At 46.1% G+C, this 18,165-nt stretch overlaps 1 protein-coding gene across 1 annotated transcript in view; it reads left to right on the top strand.

Moving 5' to 3' along the window:
• Window positions 1–1,638: 1,638 nt before the first annotated feature.
• Window positions 1,639–18,165, top strand: part of STRA6 (stimulated by retinoic acid 6) — a 41,187-nt gene continuing 24,660 nt past the window's right edge. Inside the window, exons 1-3 of the mRNA XM_030545603.1 lie at window positions 1,639–1,748; window positions 16,435–16,513; window positions 17,827–17,912. Coding sequence (XP_030401463.1) covers window positions 1,639–1,748; window positions 16,435–16,513; window positions 17,827–17,912 — 275 coding nt within the window. The remainder of the gene's footprint in view (window positions 1,749–16,434; window positions 16,514–17,826; window positions 17,913–18,165) is intronic.

Genomic DNA, 18,165 nt, shown 5'->3' with positions numbered 1-18,165 from the left:
ATGACGGTAAATACATTAGGTTGTGTTCAGATAATGCGGTAGTGGGAGCCATATGGTGCCTTTGTGTAAAAAAAAAAAAAAAAAAAAAAAAAAAAAAATGCTGCAAGTGTTGGAAAAAGTCATCAAAAATTCAATGCTGTAATAAATTGCTATTTCTTATTATTATTGAAGAGAGATGGTAAATGTCCAGGCCAATCTGTGGCAACAACAAACAACTCTGAGGGATACAAAATATTTTTTCTCTGAGCAGGGGGGGTATTCCAAGTATCAGGGAAAGGGACCATGGAAAAAGAATGTTCAAACCTAGGAGCTTAAAGTTAGGCATCTGAATCCATAGGCAGTGACCTAAATAAAAGTCCTGATCATCTCCACTTACAGTTGATTTCAGCAGGTACTGTGGATATGCAATTCCTCTGGAACATCAAGCCACTTTTATTTAGATGCCAATGTATGGATGTGAGTGCCTAAGTTTAGGATCCCAGTTCGAAATCTTGGCCTGTTACTATTTTCCTCTGCTCTGCTTCTGACCTGTGTCAAGCTGCTTGATAAGGGTTAACTGCTGGTCCCCTTACTCGTACTGAGCAGTGTCTGACTCAAGTAAGTGGGATGACTCTTTGGAGTCAAGTGCGGAAGGGTATCAGAGTCTGGCTCTAAATGATCTCTTCCGCCTCTCTACAAACTGCTGTGACGCTGCATTGAGCAACTGTTGGCCTTACAGAAGTGTTTACAGAAAGTCAATTTGAGGAGCCAAGCAGTGCTAGTCTGGTATTCATTCTGCTCTGCAATTGGAAACCTATTTCTGGATCTCTGTTTTACCAATAAGGAAGGTTTGTTCTCCATCCCTTTGATTTGAAGTCTTTCTCTTTAGCAGTAGAACCAAGAGAAGCTGCGTCATTGTTGACTCATCTCCAGGGTCTGAAATGTCCCAGATGAAGTGAAGGCTAAAGGCAGAGGAGTTACAGCATCAGGTTGAGTGAAAAGCACAGGGGGCTGTTTGACTGGTATAGCCATGTACTATGTGGGACAGAGGCTTAAAATGCCCCAGGAAGGAAGTAGATCCTGGCTCAATCCTGTATTCAGACAGTTACCGCACTGACCTTCTTGATTCTTTTCTAGGTTATCCTGTGTCTTGCTAGGGAGCCAAATCTTGACCATTGCACAACTCCCAGGCTTTCATGTAAATGCTGTTAAGTAACTGAAACAAAGGCTCTGATTCTCTGGGCACTGAGCCTGGGTAGGAGGGGTGGAGGAGAGAGTGGAAGGGACCCAGTTAAACATGCCTTGAGCTCTTTAATCTTTTTAGCTCCAATCAAGACTGGATTTTTCATGGTAGAGATTTGGGTTTTTTTACTTTTGTTTGTATCAGCTGTTGAAATGATGCAAATTCACATTGCAAAGAGTCCTGACTGGGGGAGAGAGATTCTTATCCCCCACTTCCCAATCTGTCAATTTGAACCTCCAATACCAAGAGCACAAAGTAGCCTGTGCAATCTTAGCATTTTAAACGGACCCTAGAGAACTCCAGGGAAGACATCTGCAGCAATCCTTGTGGGTATTTTTGCTCTACCAAGAGCAGAAGGCAAGATTTTTTTTTTAATTCTTCTTTCTTTTTCCCAGCAGAGGTAGAGAGAGAAGGGAATGGCAAACAACAGCTCCTTGGCAGTCCATGGCTCCCTTGCTTACGATGACTTTGCCAGTTCTGACTGGTACATGTATGAATCCATGGAACCCGAGACGCCACAAGATGAGTGAGTGATCAACGCTTGGGGTTTTTTTCCCCAGTTATGCCCTGCGTTCGGAGGGTGCCCTGTCCTCCATTAGGCAGGGGAATAATTTTTGTCTCAAATTCCCATTTGAAGGGGGAGGGATAGCTCAGTGGTTTGAGCTCAGAGCATTGGCCTGCTGAACCAGGGTTGTCAGTTCAATCCTTAAGGGGGTCATTTAGGGAACCTGGGGTGAAAATCTGTCTGGGAATTGGCCCTGCTTTGAATAGGGTGTTGGACTAGATGAGCTCTTGAGGTCCCTTCCAACCCTGACATTCTGATTCCTGGAACGAAATCTTATTTTTCTGATCAAGGAAAGTAGGAACTCCCCTCCATGCATGCACATCTTTTGCCATCTCCCCACCCTCCCCACTTTCTCCTCGCAGCTGTTTCCCACTAGTGACTTTTTAGAAAAATAACCAAATAAAAAATCTGCAATAGCAATACTTGAGTGGTCAGGTTTTACAACTAGAGTCTATGCCTCAGTTTCCACATATTTAAGATGGAACTAATAACCTCCAGCTACCTGGCACATGTGCTGATATCCCTTCAGCATGCAAAGTGCTATGTTAGTGTTATCGGTGCATCACCATAGTGGTGTTGCTTTTTGTTGCTGCTCGCGACATCTGATTTGTGTGAAGGAGAGGCTGTGTGATGCAGCTATGTCATTGGGAGAGCTTCTCAAACCCACATAGCTACTGCCTCCTGGGGAGATGGATTAACTACGTGTATGGAAAAAGCTCTCCTGTCTTCACTAAAGTGCTGCAGCGGTGCCTCTGTAGCACTGTACATGAAGACAAGCCCTCAGTGTGTGACTTAGGGAGGTAGTGTGGCCTAGTGGATATAATGTTGGACTGGGATTTAGGAAACCTGAGCTTTATTCCTAGTTCTTGCTATTGATCTGCTGGGTGACCTTGGGCAAGTAATTCGCTCCATCTCTGGTTCAGTTTCCCCATCTGTAAAATGGGGTAATGATACTGACCTCCTTTGTAATGTGCGTGAGATCAACTACTGCTAGATATTATTACTACACGACTGACCACTTTCCATTCCATGCGCTTCTATGAGGAAGGCAGGTCTGGTGATAGAGTGCAAGATATGAGGATCTCCAATGTCAGTGTGTGGAGTGCAGGCTTCTGAAAGATACTTCATCTAGGTGGGATTGCCCAACCTGCTTTCCCTCCTATTCATGGCGGCCATTGCATTGCCTTTTGAGTAGGAAAGTAACATTCTCTGTCTAATGGGAGAGGGGGGTTGTCTTGAGCCCAAACTTTCAACAGTCATTAATAATTTTAGGTGCCTTAATTTTAAGGGGCATAACTTGTGACTCCTTTTAAAGGGGGCTGATGGTCACAGGTTGGGTGTTCAGCCCTCTATGATAATCAAGTTGGATAACCCAAAAGTAAGATGCCTAAAATCAGGCCTTTGTTTGTTTCAAGCTTGTATTGTATTCACTCCACTGCTCTGCTTTTCACACCCTGCTGTCATCTGTTCTGTTCCTCCCTCTCTTCCTTCTCCCCTGCTCTCTGGTCTTTTTCTCCCATGGTCTATCCTCCTGCACTGGCAGCTCATAGCTTTGCTCCTGATGGCTGGTTCCTGAATCATCTTCTCTTCTTATTCAGCAGTCTGTCAAGGCTGAATCCCCACTCTGGCACTTTGAGTACAGAAGGTGGGGGCCCGCAAGGATTTTAAAAATTAATACTGGCCACTCCAGGCTTGTATTAAACTCCCAAGGTTACAGCTTTTCTCTGACATTGGATTGGTAAACGCTGCCACTACCCAAATGCAAAAAAACCCCAAAACAACCCTTGGACCCAGGAAGGTGCACTTGGGAATTCCCCCCTGTGGGGTACTGTCAAGCCCTTTCACCCCTCCCCCCTTTGGGCAATAGCTGAGAAAGAAAACAAAGGAAATTAGCTGTTGCTACCAACTAATCAAACAACTTGCACAAACCTCTTAGGACACCAGAAATTCAGTCTTGTTCTTAAACAAGGTAAATTTTATTAAAAACAAAAAAGAAAAAATACATCTGGCATTTAGACTTTTCCTAGATTTTAAAAGGGCAATTCCAAAAATTAAGCATCCAAAATAGCTTCCTTGGGGGTTCAGCTTAAAGGTTACAAGCAAACAAAAGCATCTGGGGTTAGCACAGAGGAGATACAAAAGCCAAAATAAAGAAATAAACCTAATTTACTAATTTACTTACATATTTGGGAAGGTTTCAAATAAGTAATTCCAGGTATGATCTGATGATTTTTTCCTACCTGGCTTAAAGCTTTACACAGCATTCCTACTTACTGCTCCATGTCCCTGCACCCAGAGAGAACAACAGACCACAGAGGGAAGGTTTTTCCCAATTTTAAAAAGTTTTAGCCCTCCCATTGGCTCTTTTGATCAGGTGCCCACTCCTTTTCTTTTACCTGTGGGCTTGTTAACCCTTTACAGGTGAAGCAAGCAGAGAACACACAAGAAGAGGGATTTTACAGCTAACTGGCTGGCTGGGTGTCTATAAAAGGGAGCTACCCATGCTTCATTTATCACAGGCCCCTTTATAGAGGCAGCCAACTCTTATTCCATTTCTCCAGCAGCCTTTTCAGAACTGCAGGCTCCTCTTTGATCCACGTGTCCAATCATCCATTATTCTGGCCAGCGTCTGAGGGCATTGGCTGGCTCTGGTTTTTTTGATCCTTCATGATTTGCCCATGTACTAAAGATGTTGTGGGTGGGGTATACGGTTAACACTGTTTCCTGCACAGCTGGCTTCCTAGACAGCCTCTCACCTGGCCCCCTCTGCTGTTCTGGCTCCCTGCCTCATGCTGAGAAGCAAGAGGGGCTCAGCAGTCTAATGGGGTAGCATGGAGAACCCCTCGGCATGGAGCTGAGAAGCAGTTCCATGCTGGAGAACTTGGCCATGGGGGAGATCAGCTTCACTGGAGGTCTTCAAAACGAGGATGGGCAGTAATCTGTCTTGGATGGTTTGGACACAACACATCCTGTATCTTGGCAGGGGATTAGACTAGATGACCCTTGCAGTCCCTTCTATCCCTATGGGTCTATGACAAAGTATTAATCTTTGTATTACAGTAGTGCCTAGGGGTCCCATTGTGCTAGCTGCTGTATAAACACCTACTGAGAGTCAGTCCTTGCCCTGAAGGGTTTACGATACAAATAGACAAGCCTGAGAAAGCTCTCCCATTGTACAGATGGGTACAGAGACACTGAGTGACCTACTCAAGGTCATATAGGATGTCTGTGGAAGAGCAGAAAATTGAAGCTTTGTCTCCAGAGTCCCATTCCCGTTCCTTAACCACAGGATCATCCTCCTAGGAGGCTTTGTGCCCTCTTCTAGCAGGAGTAGCTTTCAGCACAGCTAGTGTGTGTGTTGAGGGGAAAGGAGGCAAGGGCTGGAGGTGGAGTGCAGTGATACTTAGGGTCTCCAGAAATGGGGAGGGCTCACTGATAAGCTGGGGGTGGAGAAAGAACAGGGGGAGAGACAGGGACACACAAGTGGAGGAGTGAGTGAGGAGCAGATTTTCTGTTCCTGGCTTGGACACACAAACCAATATTCATTTGTTATTAATGCCTGTGGCTGCTACTTAAACCAAAACTCTCTGTTCCTGTCCTATGAGCTGATTTCTCAGGAAGATGAAAACCTCTCCGATTAATGTAGCTCTGCCCCATATCTCCTGGCATCACTGCATGGTGAGGTTGCATCATGCCATAACGATGCCAGAAGAATTCTGCTGTGTGAGGAGATTGATTTTTCCTCCCTTCCCCCCTACATTGAAAGTGCAAACAAGATGTCAGCTGTAAGAGGGCTCTTCCAGCTCCTGTGCTGGAATGCATTTCTTGATTAATGTGTTGTGTAACCCACCCACCCCTTGAACTGTAAAATGCCATTGGGCCGCTACCTGCAGCGCATCATCCAAATGATTTACCCTCTGAGACCTGATGCTCATTAAGACGCCTCTGTGTGAATGAGAACTATGGCCAATCATCTGGGAGGGAGGGGAGTATTTACCTGTTTGTACTGTAGCAGTGCCTTGGTTTGTGCTAGCAGCTGTACAAGCACAGAACAAAATGGTGCCCCTTGCCCCCAAACAATTCACAATCCAAGTAAACAGAAACTTGTTGTGCCAATATCTTTGTGAAGAAAGGTTTGCTTTATTTCCAGCAGCTCACAGGGTTGCTCTGAGATTATCTGTTTATTTCAATGAAAACTTTGGGCCAAGAATGTCTGTCACTCCACCACTGGCTTTTATGAAAAGCAATATCGAAGCTTTTGTTACCAATTCCATACCAGTTCTCTTCTTGACCCCCTTCTAACTTTCTCATTCTTACTCTCAGGTCACAAGTAAATATTTTGGGGGTAAAGTTTCAAAAAAATACAGTTTTATTTTTATATCTATATCATAAATTCAGTAGAACTTTGCCATAGCACACACCTGACAGCCATTTTTTATGAGAACTATGTCCCAGTCTTTCAGCAAAGATTTACTAAGACTGAAATATGGAAGATGCACAAGACCAGGTCTTAGTGAAAAATGCCAGATTTTGGTGAGAATTTTTAACTTTGGGGATATTTTGGGGAAAATCTCATTCCTTTTTCCCTAATCAAAACTCTAAACACACCCTGCCAAAATCTTCTGTAAAAATGCTCAGGTTTTGAAAATAAAATCAGATTCTTTACCAAGAAAATTGTTACGATTTTTTTCATTTAAAAAAGTAGAAACATTTTTACTGAAATGGAAAGTCTTGCAGAATATTGTCAATCTGGTCTGAAAGCCATTCTTAATTTCCTGCCCTGCCCAAACCACCCCCCAAAAAAACCCAGCCCCTCAGTGTTCTCATTGAATTCTGGTCTAATCATAATTCATTCAAATGAACTTTATTCTGATAACATGCTTTTCATTCTGAGACCTCAAAGCATTTGACTTACCCCCATTTTACAGAAAGGAAAACTGAGGGATAGGGAAGTGAAATGACTTAACCAAGGGTACTCAGCAAATGAGTGGAAGAGCTGGGCATAAAACTCAGGTCTCCTGAGTCACAGTCCGGTGCTGTATCCACTAGGTCAGTGGTTCTCAACCATGTGTCCGGGACGCCCTGTGGCTGTGAGCAGGTTTAAGGGGGTTTACTAAGCAGTGCCAGCATTAGACTTTCTGGGGCCCAGGGCAGAATGCCAAAGCATGGGACTCAAGCCCAGGGCCCAAACCCTATCATGCAGGGCTGAAGCTGAAGCCTGAGCAACTTAGCTTCACAGGGCCCCCGGCAAATGCCCTGCTTGCTACCCACTAACGCTGTTCCTGGCTTTTACATGCAGAAAATCAGTTGCTGTGGCACAGGTGGGCCATGGAGTTTTTATAGCATGTTGCGGGGGGGCTTCAGAAAGAAAAAGGTTGAGAACCCTTGCACTAGCAACATTGCCTCTCAGGAATAAAGTTCACTTGCTGATGTCAGGTTTTTATTTTGTGTTTATTCAGTTGAGCTCTCGCTCTGCACCATTGACATCAATAGGAGCTCTGCCTTTCACATCAGTGGATGCAGAATCAGGCCTTAATTAATTTGTAACATTTTGGCCACTAGCAATGGGATTCTTTGTTGCCGAGTTCCTCTTGCATTCTAAAAGTCATCAGTCCTTAATCTCTTATGATGCAAAACAATCTATTTTTAAGTCTCTCAGTACACATATAAAATCTTAAGATGGCATCATGTATTTTAAACACTTTGAAAGAGGCTGCTGATGAGTTATGGAATATTCTTGCCTGCCTCCACATGTTTGGTGCAACCCATTACATTAAAGCTATCTCCATATCAATGTGCTTAACCTTTAAAACAGAACTCAGCAACACAAGAGGAAATAGCTGATTGCTGTTTATACAGCTTTGTAGCACGGTGGGCACTCACCACGCAGTGCCTCCTGCTGGTCATCCAGGAATTAGCTCAATTCCAGCCTCGGAGTGCCTCCTGCTGGTTGGTGTCTTCCTACAGTAAGAAGCTTGCTTACTTCTGATCTCCACCACTTCTAGTACTTCTGGCCCTTTGTTCCACCCAGACCCCAGTGCCCCTTACCTTGGGGTGCTGCACCGCAGCAGTACCCCCCCATTCTGGGTCTCCCCTCCCCAGGAACCCCAATCCCCTGAGCCCATGTCACCTCAGTGACCCACTGCCAGTCCTCATCTAGCCCCTTCCCTCAGGGGCAAACTGCAGTCTGAAGTGGCCACTCATCATCAGCAAGGGGGTTTGGATCTGCTGTCTTTCTAGCCCCAGCTGCCTCTCTAGTACCTCCCTTGGCCTTTAGCAAGGCCTCAGCCTGGTGACTCACAAGGCCAGAGCTCCTCAGCTCTGCCTGCCTTTCCCCAGCCCTGTTCTGCCTCAGGTACCCTGCTTGCTCTCCCAGGCAGCCTGGTCCACTCTGATCCTCAATTGGAGCAAGAGTTTTCTCTCACTCCCTCCGCTTGCCCTTTTATCAGGGCCAGCTGTGCCCTAATTGGGTGTGGCCACACCTGTGGCTGTTTACCCAACCAGCCTCCCTGGCTGCTTTTAACCCCTTCCTAACCAGAGTAGGGTGACTTACTCACTACAAGCTGGAACCCCTCTCCTTAGGCTGCGGGGGGTGGGGTGGGGTGGGATCCTTTAGCAGTGGGCGGGCTTCTGCCTGCCCACTTCCCAGAACTCAATAGGTACAAGCTGGAACCACCATAAGGTCTGAGACCTTGATATTGCAAAAAGTACTTATAAGCTAATAAACGTAAGGGCAACTCACGATGTTGTTTAGCACTTTTAAATTCAAGTTTGCCTAGAAAAACTAACTCCTGGAGGAGACTTTTTGTTTGTTTTTTTTCCTTTCCATGTTTGTTCAGCATTATTGCATAGGTTCTCTCTTCACTTGTGTCTGTGCCTTGTAAGAAGGCTAGCCCAAGAAATTCTGAGTCCCTGCAGGACCGGTGCTAGGGGTTTTAGTGCCCTAGGCGCACGGCAATTTCGCCGCCCCGCGCCCTGGTCCCGCGGCTCTGGTGGAGCTGCCGCAGTTGTGTCTGTGGAGGGTCCGCTGGTCCACGGCTCCGGTGGAGCTGCCGCAGTCGTGCCTGCGGGAGGTCCACCGGAGCCGCGGGAGCAGCCGACCGTCCACAGGCACGACTGCAGCAGCTCCACCAGAGCTGGCTGCCACCCCCTTCGGCAAAATGCCACCCATCAAAAATCCTGGTGCCCTAGGCAATTGCCTAGGCTGCCTAAATGGAAGCGCAGGCCCTGAGTCCCTGTAGAAGGTTCTATTGATTTTTGTCATTTTCCTATCTTGCTGTCTTTTTCTCTTTGCTTCTCTTCCATTTCTGCAAGAGAATGGAGACCTTTCTCAGCCTCTTTGAAGCCTTTTGAGGAGGCTTAGTCAGCTGGAATCTGGGGGTGTAATTTGCATATTAAAACATGCAGATTAGTTCACTGGAATTTTCACAGTTAGGGCAAGTACTGCCTCCAGTTCTGCTCTAAAGTATATGGGGAAATTATTAGCGAGCAGAACTGGATGGTGCAAGTTTGGCATGTAACTCACATGCTTGTGGTGATCAGGCTTCCTCTTAACATGTAGTTAAGGCACTTCTGGGACTTGGACAATCTGAGTTCTAATCCTAACTCTCCCACAGGCTCCCTGGGTGACCTTGGGCCATTTGCTTAATCTCTGGGTGCCTCAATTCCTCAGCTATAAAAATGGGAATAATTCCTTCCACCTTTTCTCTGTCTTGTCTTTGAAGCAGGGATGGTGCCATGGACTGGCTGGGCCCTTGAAGGCAAACTGAGCTGAGCCTTGAGTACCACCTAACAGCCCAAGACCCAACAGCTCTCTCTAGCTTTTTCCAGGGTCATGCTCTGCTCACCAGCTGCTGCTTGGCTTTCTTACTTTTTACCTCTGTCTCTCTCTCTGTTCTTGTCCAGTCTCAGTCTGTGTGCAATGTATATGTATAGATACACACGTCCATACACAAACTTCTCAGCAACCCCTGGCCCACTCAGTCTAAACTCCTGCGTGGATTCACAACCCTCTTTTGTGTTACATGGGGCAGGGGGAATCTTCTGATTAAATCATCCTGCCAGGTAGGTTAATTAAAGGCTGCATTCACATCAGGGCCGGTGCAACCATTTAGGCAACCTCGGCGGTCACCTAGGGCACTAAGATTTGGGGGGCGCCATTTTGTTCGGCAGCAACTGTGGCGGCCATATCTTCGGCCGCCCCGGTCGCCGCCAGCATTTATGCAGAGGGAGCTGGGGCAGGGGAGTGCAGGGAGGGCCGGCTGCAGCAAGCAAGGGGGGGGGCGCACAGGGGAACTCCTCACCCCTTCCCCGCCTCCTCCTCCCCGAGCACGCAGTGGCTACTTCACTTCTCCCAGGCTTGCGATGCCTAAGGTGATTGGGACCGCAAGCCAAGGAGGTGGGAGAAGTGAAGCAGCGACGGGGTGTCAGTGTGCTCGTGCGCGGAGCAGGGGTGAGCGGGGGCAGGGGGTGCACCTCAGGGCAGAGGGTCGGGGATGGGGAGCTGCTGCAGGGGGGGCACCGCAGGGGGGGCACCTCAGGGCAGAGGGGGGAGCTGCTGTAGGGGGGGTGCTGCCTTGGGAGGGTGCCTCAGGGCGGTGGCTTGGGGACGGGGGAGGGCGCAAGGTGGAAGTTTCGCTTAGGGCACGAAACATCCTTGCACCGGCCCTCATTCACATCCTGTCTGAAAGACATTTGTGATTCCTGCACATGTTAGCCCATTTGCAAGAAACACTCCACAAAACATGGAAGTGAGTGAGCAGGGAGAGAAGAAGAAAGCACTAATACCATGTGCTTCGCTGAGCACTGAGACTTGACAGAGGAACATAAAAAGAGCTGTCTTGCTCTTCTCTGCACTGCAGGAATACTGCGTGCTCTTACAAAACTGACACAACATGAACTGGGCTCAGGGTAAAGTCAAAGAATCATAGAATATCAGGGTTGGAAGGGCCCTCAGGAGGTCATTTAGTCCAACCCCCTGCTCAAAGCAGGACCAACCCCCAACTAAATCATCCCAGCAAGGTCTTGTCAAGCTTGACTGTAAAAACCTCTAAGGAAGGAGATTCCACTACCTCTCTAGGTAACTTATTAGAATGGTAGTGAAACACTGAAATGGAAGTTTTTCCTAATATCCAACCTAAACCTCCCCCACTGCAACTTGAGACCATTACGTCTTGTTCTGTTATCTGCTACCACTGAGAATAGTCTAGATCCATCCTCTTTGGAACCCCTTTTCAGGTAGCTGAAAGCAGCTATCCAATCCCCCTCATTCTTCTCTTCTGCATACTAAATAATCCCTATCGCCTCAGTCTCTCCTCATAAATCACGTGCTCCAGCCCCCTAATAATTTTTGTTGCCCTCTGCTGGATTCTTTCCAATTTTTCCACATCTTTCTTGTAGTGTGGGGCCCAAAACTGGACACAGTACTCCAGATGAGGCCTCACCAATGTCGAATAGAGAGGAATGATCATGTCCCTCAATCTGCTGGCAATGCCCCTACTTATACAGCCCAAAATGCCATTAGCTTTCTTGGCAACAAGGTCACACTGTTGACTCATATCCAGCTTCTTGTCCACCATAACCCCTAGGTCCTTTTCTTTAGAACTGCTGCCTCGTCACTAATCTATAGCAGTGCATGGGAGTCTTCTGTCCTAAGTGTAAGACTCTGCACTTGTCCTTGTTGAACCTCATCACAACCTTCAAAGAGACACACAGCCAATACTACTATTTCACTCCAAGTATCTTCCTAAATGATGATGTTCCTTTTTTGATCTTCGAATTAAAGCTATAGTGATAGACAAGACTTGTTTGCTCATATCACGACCTGAACAAACATCTACCCTTGAGATCTCTAACAATGCTGACTTGCATTTCAAAGCTCTATTCATTTACATATCTTTCTAACCAGTCCTTAAGGTTCACCAATGGGTCAGGTCAGGTCAGTCAGTGAGGTGAGTTAATTAATTTTCTGGCCCTGTCATCTTTCAATGAGATATTATATCACACTCATAACGTCACAGCCCAATCTTCTAATTTGTCTAGGTCCCTCTGTATCCTATCCCTACCCTCCAGTGTATCTACCACTCTTCCCAGTTTAGTGTCATCTGCAGACTTGCTGAGGGTGCAGTCCACGCCATCCTCCAGATCATTAATTAATGAAGATATTGAACAAAACCAGCCCCAGGACCAACCCTTGGGGCACTTCGCTTGATACCGGCTGCTAACTAGATATGGAGCCATTGATCTCTACCTATTGAACCCGATGATCTATCCAGCTTTCTATTCACCTTATAGTCCATTCATTCAGCCCATACTTCTTTAACTTCATGGCAAGAATACGGTGGGAGACCGTATCAAAAGCTTTGCTAAAGTCAAGGAATAACATCCAGTGCTTTCCCCTCATCCGCAGAACCAGTTATCTCATCATAGAAAGCAATTAGGTCAGTCAGGCATGACTTGCCCTTAGTGAATCCATGCTGATTGTTCCTGATCACTTTCTTCTCCTCTAAGTGCTTCAGAATTGATTCCTGAGGACCTGCTTCATAAGTTTTCCAGGGACTGAGGTGAGGCTGACTGGCCTGTAGTTCCCTGGATCCTCCTCCTTCCCTTTTTTAAAGGAAAGTCTTTGGGTTCAGTCAGGTCGGTCCTTTCTCTGCTTGTTCCAAAGTCAAGGCGATGTGCCCAGGGCACTGCCTTGTTCTGTCATGTTCAGAATACAATGTGCCTCAGTCTACCTATCACTATAATGGGGTAATGATTCCAACACACCTTTTGTAGGCTGATTTTAAGTCCTCAGATGACAGTTCACGTATAAGTGGAAGCTGTTACTATTGTACGACAATTTGCAATGTTCAGCTAATCAAATAACTTCCTTGGCTGATCAATCCTTAACTCTACATTGTGAGTTAATGATGGACTGTTCCATTGTAACTGCTTATGAGGGTGTTGGGTGCTGTGGGGTATATATCTCACTTCGCCTTGTGACCTTGTTTTGAGTGGCTCATGAGTGGAGAGGAATTCATCTCATACTGCATAGCCACCAGCTGTTTTTGCCTGTTACAGAGGAGACATGCCGCTCTTTGGAGACTTTATTTGCTCATGTTTATTTTGCTTTTAAAATAAAAGCCATTCAGATGGAAAGTGTGTGGTGCTTCTGTGGGGCTGGGGAATGCTGAGGGTATTCTACACTACACACCAGATCGGCGGGTAGCGATCAGTTTATCGGGGATCGATATATCGTGTCTCATCTAGACGCGATATATCAATCCCCGAAAGCGCACCCGTCGTCTCCGGAACTCCAGCAGAGTGAGCGGCGGTAACGGAGTCGACGGGGAGCTGTGGCCATCGATCCCACGCTGTGAGGATTGGAGGTAAGTCGGAATAAGATACTTCGACTTCAGCTATGCTATTCATGTAGCTGAAGTTGCGTATCTTACATCGACCTCACCCCCTAGTGTAGACCAGGCCTGAGATGAAGGGAGACTTCAGACATGGCAAAGGAGAGCAGTTAGCAGAGAAGAGGAACAGGAATAGCTGAATGTATTTGTAAATGCAGACTGCTTGTAGAAGCAGTTAATGATTGCTTTACAATAGGTTTATACACTTGCTGTGTGGTTAGCACTAATTTAAAATGTAGGGTTCCTCTATTGCACTCTGACCATAAGGACAGAGGGACAGATTTTCAGTTCTGCTTCCAGAGCTGCATCTATAGTATCTATAACTGGATTAATGGTAACCTCAGAACAACTTATAAATACAGAGAGTATGGGTTCTTCCTGGTCTGAAACTCAGCTCTGCAGGAGTCAATGGAAATCTGCTTGGGAAGGCTCATGTGCATATGTTACAGTTTGCCTGCAGTCAGCACAATAGCCCTGATTGCTAAAGGTCAGTATGCTCTCTGACTAAATATCTAAAACCAAATGGTGTTCAATAATGATGATAATCGTTACAGAGTGTTGCACAGATGTGGCTTTCAGAGCACCTTACAAAGATAGTGAAGCACTATTATCCCTGTTTTACAGATTGGGAAAGTGACACAATGGAGAGATTAAATGACTTCTCTGTCGTCACAGGGCAAACTGGTGAAAGTCAAATCTAGAACTTAAGTCTCTAGCTCTGTGCTTGGGCCATTAGACTCCTGGCTGTGTTTCAGATGCCTTTAAACATTCAAATGTGGCTGGATATATGTGGCATAAAACTATAGTTGAGAGGTAACATCAACAGAATGAATGGGGTATTGTCACAGGATAACTCATCTCTGGAAGCTACATCAAAATCAAGGGACCTGTGGGACATGTAATATGAAGCAAGAATGTTTTTCAAACCCAGAGGCTTTTGAGCCTCGCATAGAATTCCATTAAAACTAAGGATGCATGAACCAAGGTTTCATCCAAACCTCTTCCTGAACCTTTATAAAGGTTTGGAAAAGTTCTTAAAACACTTTCTCCCTGCCCCCAAGTGGATTTTGTGGTACTTCTGTCCTAGCTCTGGAAACTTTTGTGAGCGACTCAGACTGAATTGTAGACTCTGTGCCCCAAGATTGTTCACAGAAATCTGAATTTTTGGTTCCCATTCCTACTCAAATTCTCCAGCTGCTTTTGCCTGATGAAATTAACATAGGACTGGGACTCAGCGTTTGAGGGTGACTGACATTGAGTCTGGCTGAGACCTTAGAAGCATCACCTAGCCTATCTAACCCCATTCCTCTAAACATTCCCCAGTGCTTTGTCCAGACTATTTGAGGAATAGGTCTGTAATTACCTCTCTCAGCAGCCTCTTTCACAGCCATCAGATGCCATCCTGCTCACATTAAAGTCAATGGCAAAAGGCTCATTGTCTTCAATGCTGGCAGGACTGGGCTTGTTGTTAAGTAACTTGACTTCATATTCAACCTAAACTTTCCTCTGCTTAATTAGAACCTATTGCTCCTCGTTATTTTGCCTTGGTCCACTCTAAACAATTCCCCTTCTCTTTCCTGGCTGTGGTATTTATTCCTGTCAAACTCGTTTTACATGATGATCAGTCTCCCTGAGTCACTGAGCTAAGCAATGCATATTGAGTGTCTTTTAATCTTTGCTCATACATAAGCCCTTCCAGCCCCTCTGTCATTTGGTTGCTGTTACTTTTGTAGTACAGGAACTCCTCACTTAAAGTCATCTGGGTTAAAGTTGTTTCATTGCTGATCAATTATTAGAGAACATGTTCATTTAAAGTTGTGCAATGCTCCCTTATAACTTTGTTTGTCAGCTGCCTGCTTTGTCCACTGCTTGCAGGAAGAGCAGTCCATTGAAGCTGGTGGGGGCTTGGAACCAGGGTAGGCCAATGGCCCCCTGTCAGCTCCCTTAAGTTCTCTGTACTGCAACCATCTAGCTATCAGTTGCAGGGCAATTCAGTTGCCCCTCCCCCCACTGCCCTGCTCCTGGGAGCCTCCTGCTTGCTGTGTGAGAGGGGCGGGGGGGGAAGAGGGCTACTGATATCAGGGTATCCCCAGTGTCCCTGCTCCTTTACCCCATCAGCAGAGCAGGGGAGGACAAGACAGGGCTCAGGACAGAGGGAGCTTGCTGGCAGCAGCTACTGTCTCAACTTGCTGATGTACTTAAAAGGGCAATGTATGTAGAGTGGGGTCAGTGTACTTTTATAATTATAATAATTGGAGATATACCTATCTCCTAGAACTGGAATGGACTTTGAAAGGTCATTGAGTCCAGCCCCCTGCCTTCACTAGTAGGACCAACTACTGATTTTTGCCCCAGATCCCTAATTGGCCCTCTCAAGGATTGAACTCACAACCCTGGATTTAGCAGGCCAGTGCTCAAACCACTGAGCTATGACTCCCCCCCTTAAAGGGGCAATGCATATATACATATACATATACATCTCTCTCTCTCTCTCTCTCTCTCTCTCTCTCCACACACACTGTACCTTTCTCTCACACACGCTCACGCATGCATACGGTGTGTGTCTCTGTGTCTGCGCCTCCTTTCATTCCTGCTACCTGGTAGAGTGTGAGGCTACATTAACAACAACATGTTAACCCTTGAGGACTCAGCCAAGTGTTAGCTCATCATGTAGCAGAAAGGCATTCCCTGGGAAATATCCCACCCTCTGACTCCACCACTTCAACCAATCATCATTGCTGTGTACAGTATTAAATTATTTGTTTAAAATGTATACTATGTATATATGTATCTGTGCTTGTGTATATATATAGTCTTTTGTCTGGCGAAAAAAATTTCCTTGGAACCTAACCTCCCATATTTACATTAATTCTTATGGGGAAATTGGATTCATTTAACATCATTTCACTTAAAGTAGCATTTTTCAGGAACATAACTACAATGTTAAGTGAGGAATTACTGTATGTATCCTTTCCTATTAGTGGAATATATTTCAACTACTATGTAAAACCTACCTAGCATCCCTTTGGGCTGCTCCTCAGAAGGTAAGCTTTTTGTTGGCATGGCTAAGTTATTGACACAAGTGCAATCGATAGGGAATCTAAAATATATTTTTCCCTTGAGGCTGGAAGGACACCTATTGCAGAATTCTCCCCAAGCTCCTCTAGGCATAGCACATGTGATTACAGAAGTCTTTGGTCCTCCTTTATGTAATGAATATATTTTGAGTGGATTTATTTATTTTCTTTCAGTGTGTTTCCTAGTGTTATCCTAGCCTGCGATCCCACCATCTCCTACCGTCTTTATCACACCTGCATGGCTCCTATATCTGTAAGTATCTGCAGAGATTCCATCTTTGGATGAAGCTGGGCTTTGTTCAGCTTTCTGAGGGAAGTCTCATCTGTCCATCCGTGTCGTTGAGACAGTAATTACTGGGGGAGCTTCTCTGGCCGAGACTATCTAGAAAGTCAGATGATCATCAAGGGCCCTTCTGCCCTTAATCTGTGAGCCGTGCTCGTGAGTGTGATATGAGTGCCTGCACTACTCCTGTCCATTCTGTTTCTGTCATGTGAGGATTGGAGGTTTAACTCAGCAGAGCTGTCAATCAGGCACCTCTTTAGGTAGCTTATCAGAAGAACAGATGATCTGCTGCAGCCCGGACTTCATGTTTCCACCTGCTGCCCAAGGTGTTGCTTTTAGGGTAATTTGGTCCCTGTGTCCCACTCAGCCTTTGACCCCTTTTCAAAGGCTCCCAGGAAGCATGCCAATAACAGTAGTCATTTTGCAAGATAGATGCCTGTCCACTAGAACTCCACTGAAATACTCTTTGCCCGCAACTCTTCACCCAGGCCACTCACTTGGGCACTAATTGGTAATGACATTTGGTCACCACCACCCAAAGTTTAGAGTAGTTGGGAGAAAGACCTAAATGACTGGGCACTCCTCTTGGCCTCTCTGGAGTTCCCCCATTGCTGATCATGCTTCCCTTCAACAGAGTCATGCTGGGGCCTAAGTGGCCCTAGCAGAACTAGTTGAGCCTGTATATCCACAAGGTTAGGAGAGCCACCCAGCACAGGGACAAATCTGGTGTCCTGGAAACGGGACTATTACCACAAAAGGACAGTGCATCTAAGGTGAAACCACTGGAGTGATGGAGGAAGGAAGAGAGGTTACAAGGAGTGGGGTGGCAAGAGACTGTATTGACCCACTTTGTTCTGTTCAAATACTGGGGTGCGGATAAGGGCCAGATCCTCAGCTCATGTGTATAAATCAGCCTGGCTCCGGTACAGTCAATGGGAGCTACAGATGTACGTCAGCTGAGGATCTATCTCCCTTTCTTGTTCTCTGGTTCATTCTGAGACACACGGACCGTGTTCCTGCCCTTTATTCAGTTGCTTCACCTACCTGCACGTGGGAGCTGCAAGCCATCTCAGGCAGGGACTGATTTATTGCCCACTGTTGATTCCCTGTTGCTTAGACCTATAAGCATCTCTCTGTTTGGCACCTTCTTGCACAGCCGCACACCTCATTGGGTATCTGACATCCACTCATGGGGCCAGTGTTTAAAGAGATGGGGCCAGGGGGTTGCACCCTCATAGGTACTTTGTACTGTTTTGATTATTTGTCATTGGCTTTCTTTGCAGCTGGCGGTCCTGATAATCTTGTCTCTGTTGGTGAAGCGCAAGAGCTTCTATAAAAGCTCTTGGAATGGAGCACCTGCACTGCTGAGGTACCCAGAATAATCCCATATCCACACCTCTGCACATATCCACCAACACTGCTCCCTTTGCCCCACAAGCAACCTTGGCTGAGGTTTACATTTGTTTTCATGTGACTCTGCACTCCCTGATGCTGTTCAGACTGGAATTGCTGAAATCTCTCAATGGACCCGATTCCTCAACTGTCTCTGATTTTGCCATCTGAAAAGATTGTGAGCACAGTTCAGTGGGTGCACTTATTAGCCCTTAGTTTATCTAGTGTTC

Source organism: Gopherus evgoodei, unplaced genomic scaffold (assembly GCF_007399415.2).
Source record: "Gopherus evgoodei ecotype Sinaloan lineage unplaced genomic scaffold, rGopEvg1_v1.p scaffold_38_arrow_ctg1, whole genome shotgun sequence".
NCBI classification, from domain to species: Eukaryota; Metazoa; Chordata; order Testudines; family Testudinidae; genus Gopherus; species Gopherus evgoodei.
This window is presented reverse-complemented; position numbering and strand designations above follow the sequence as displayed.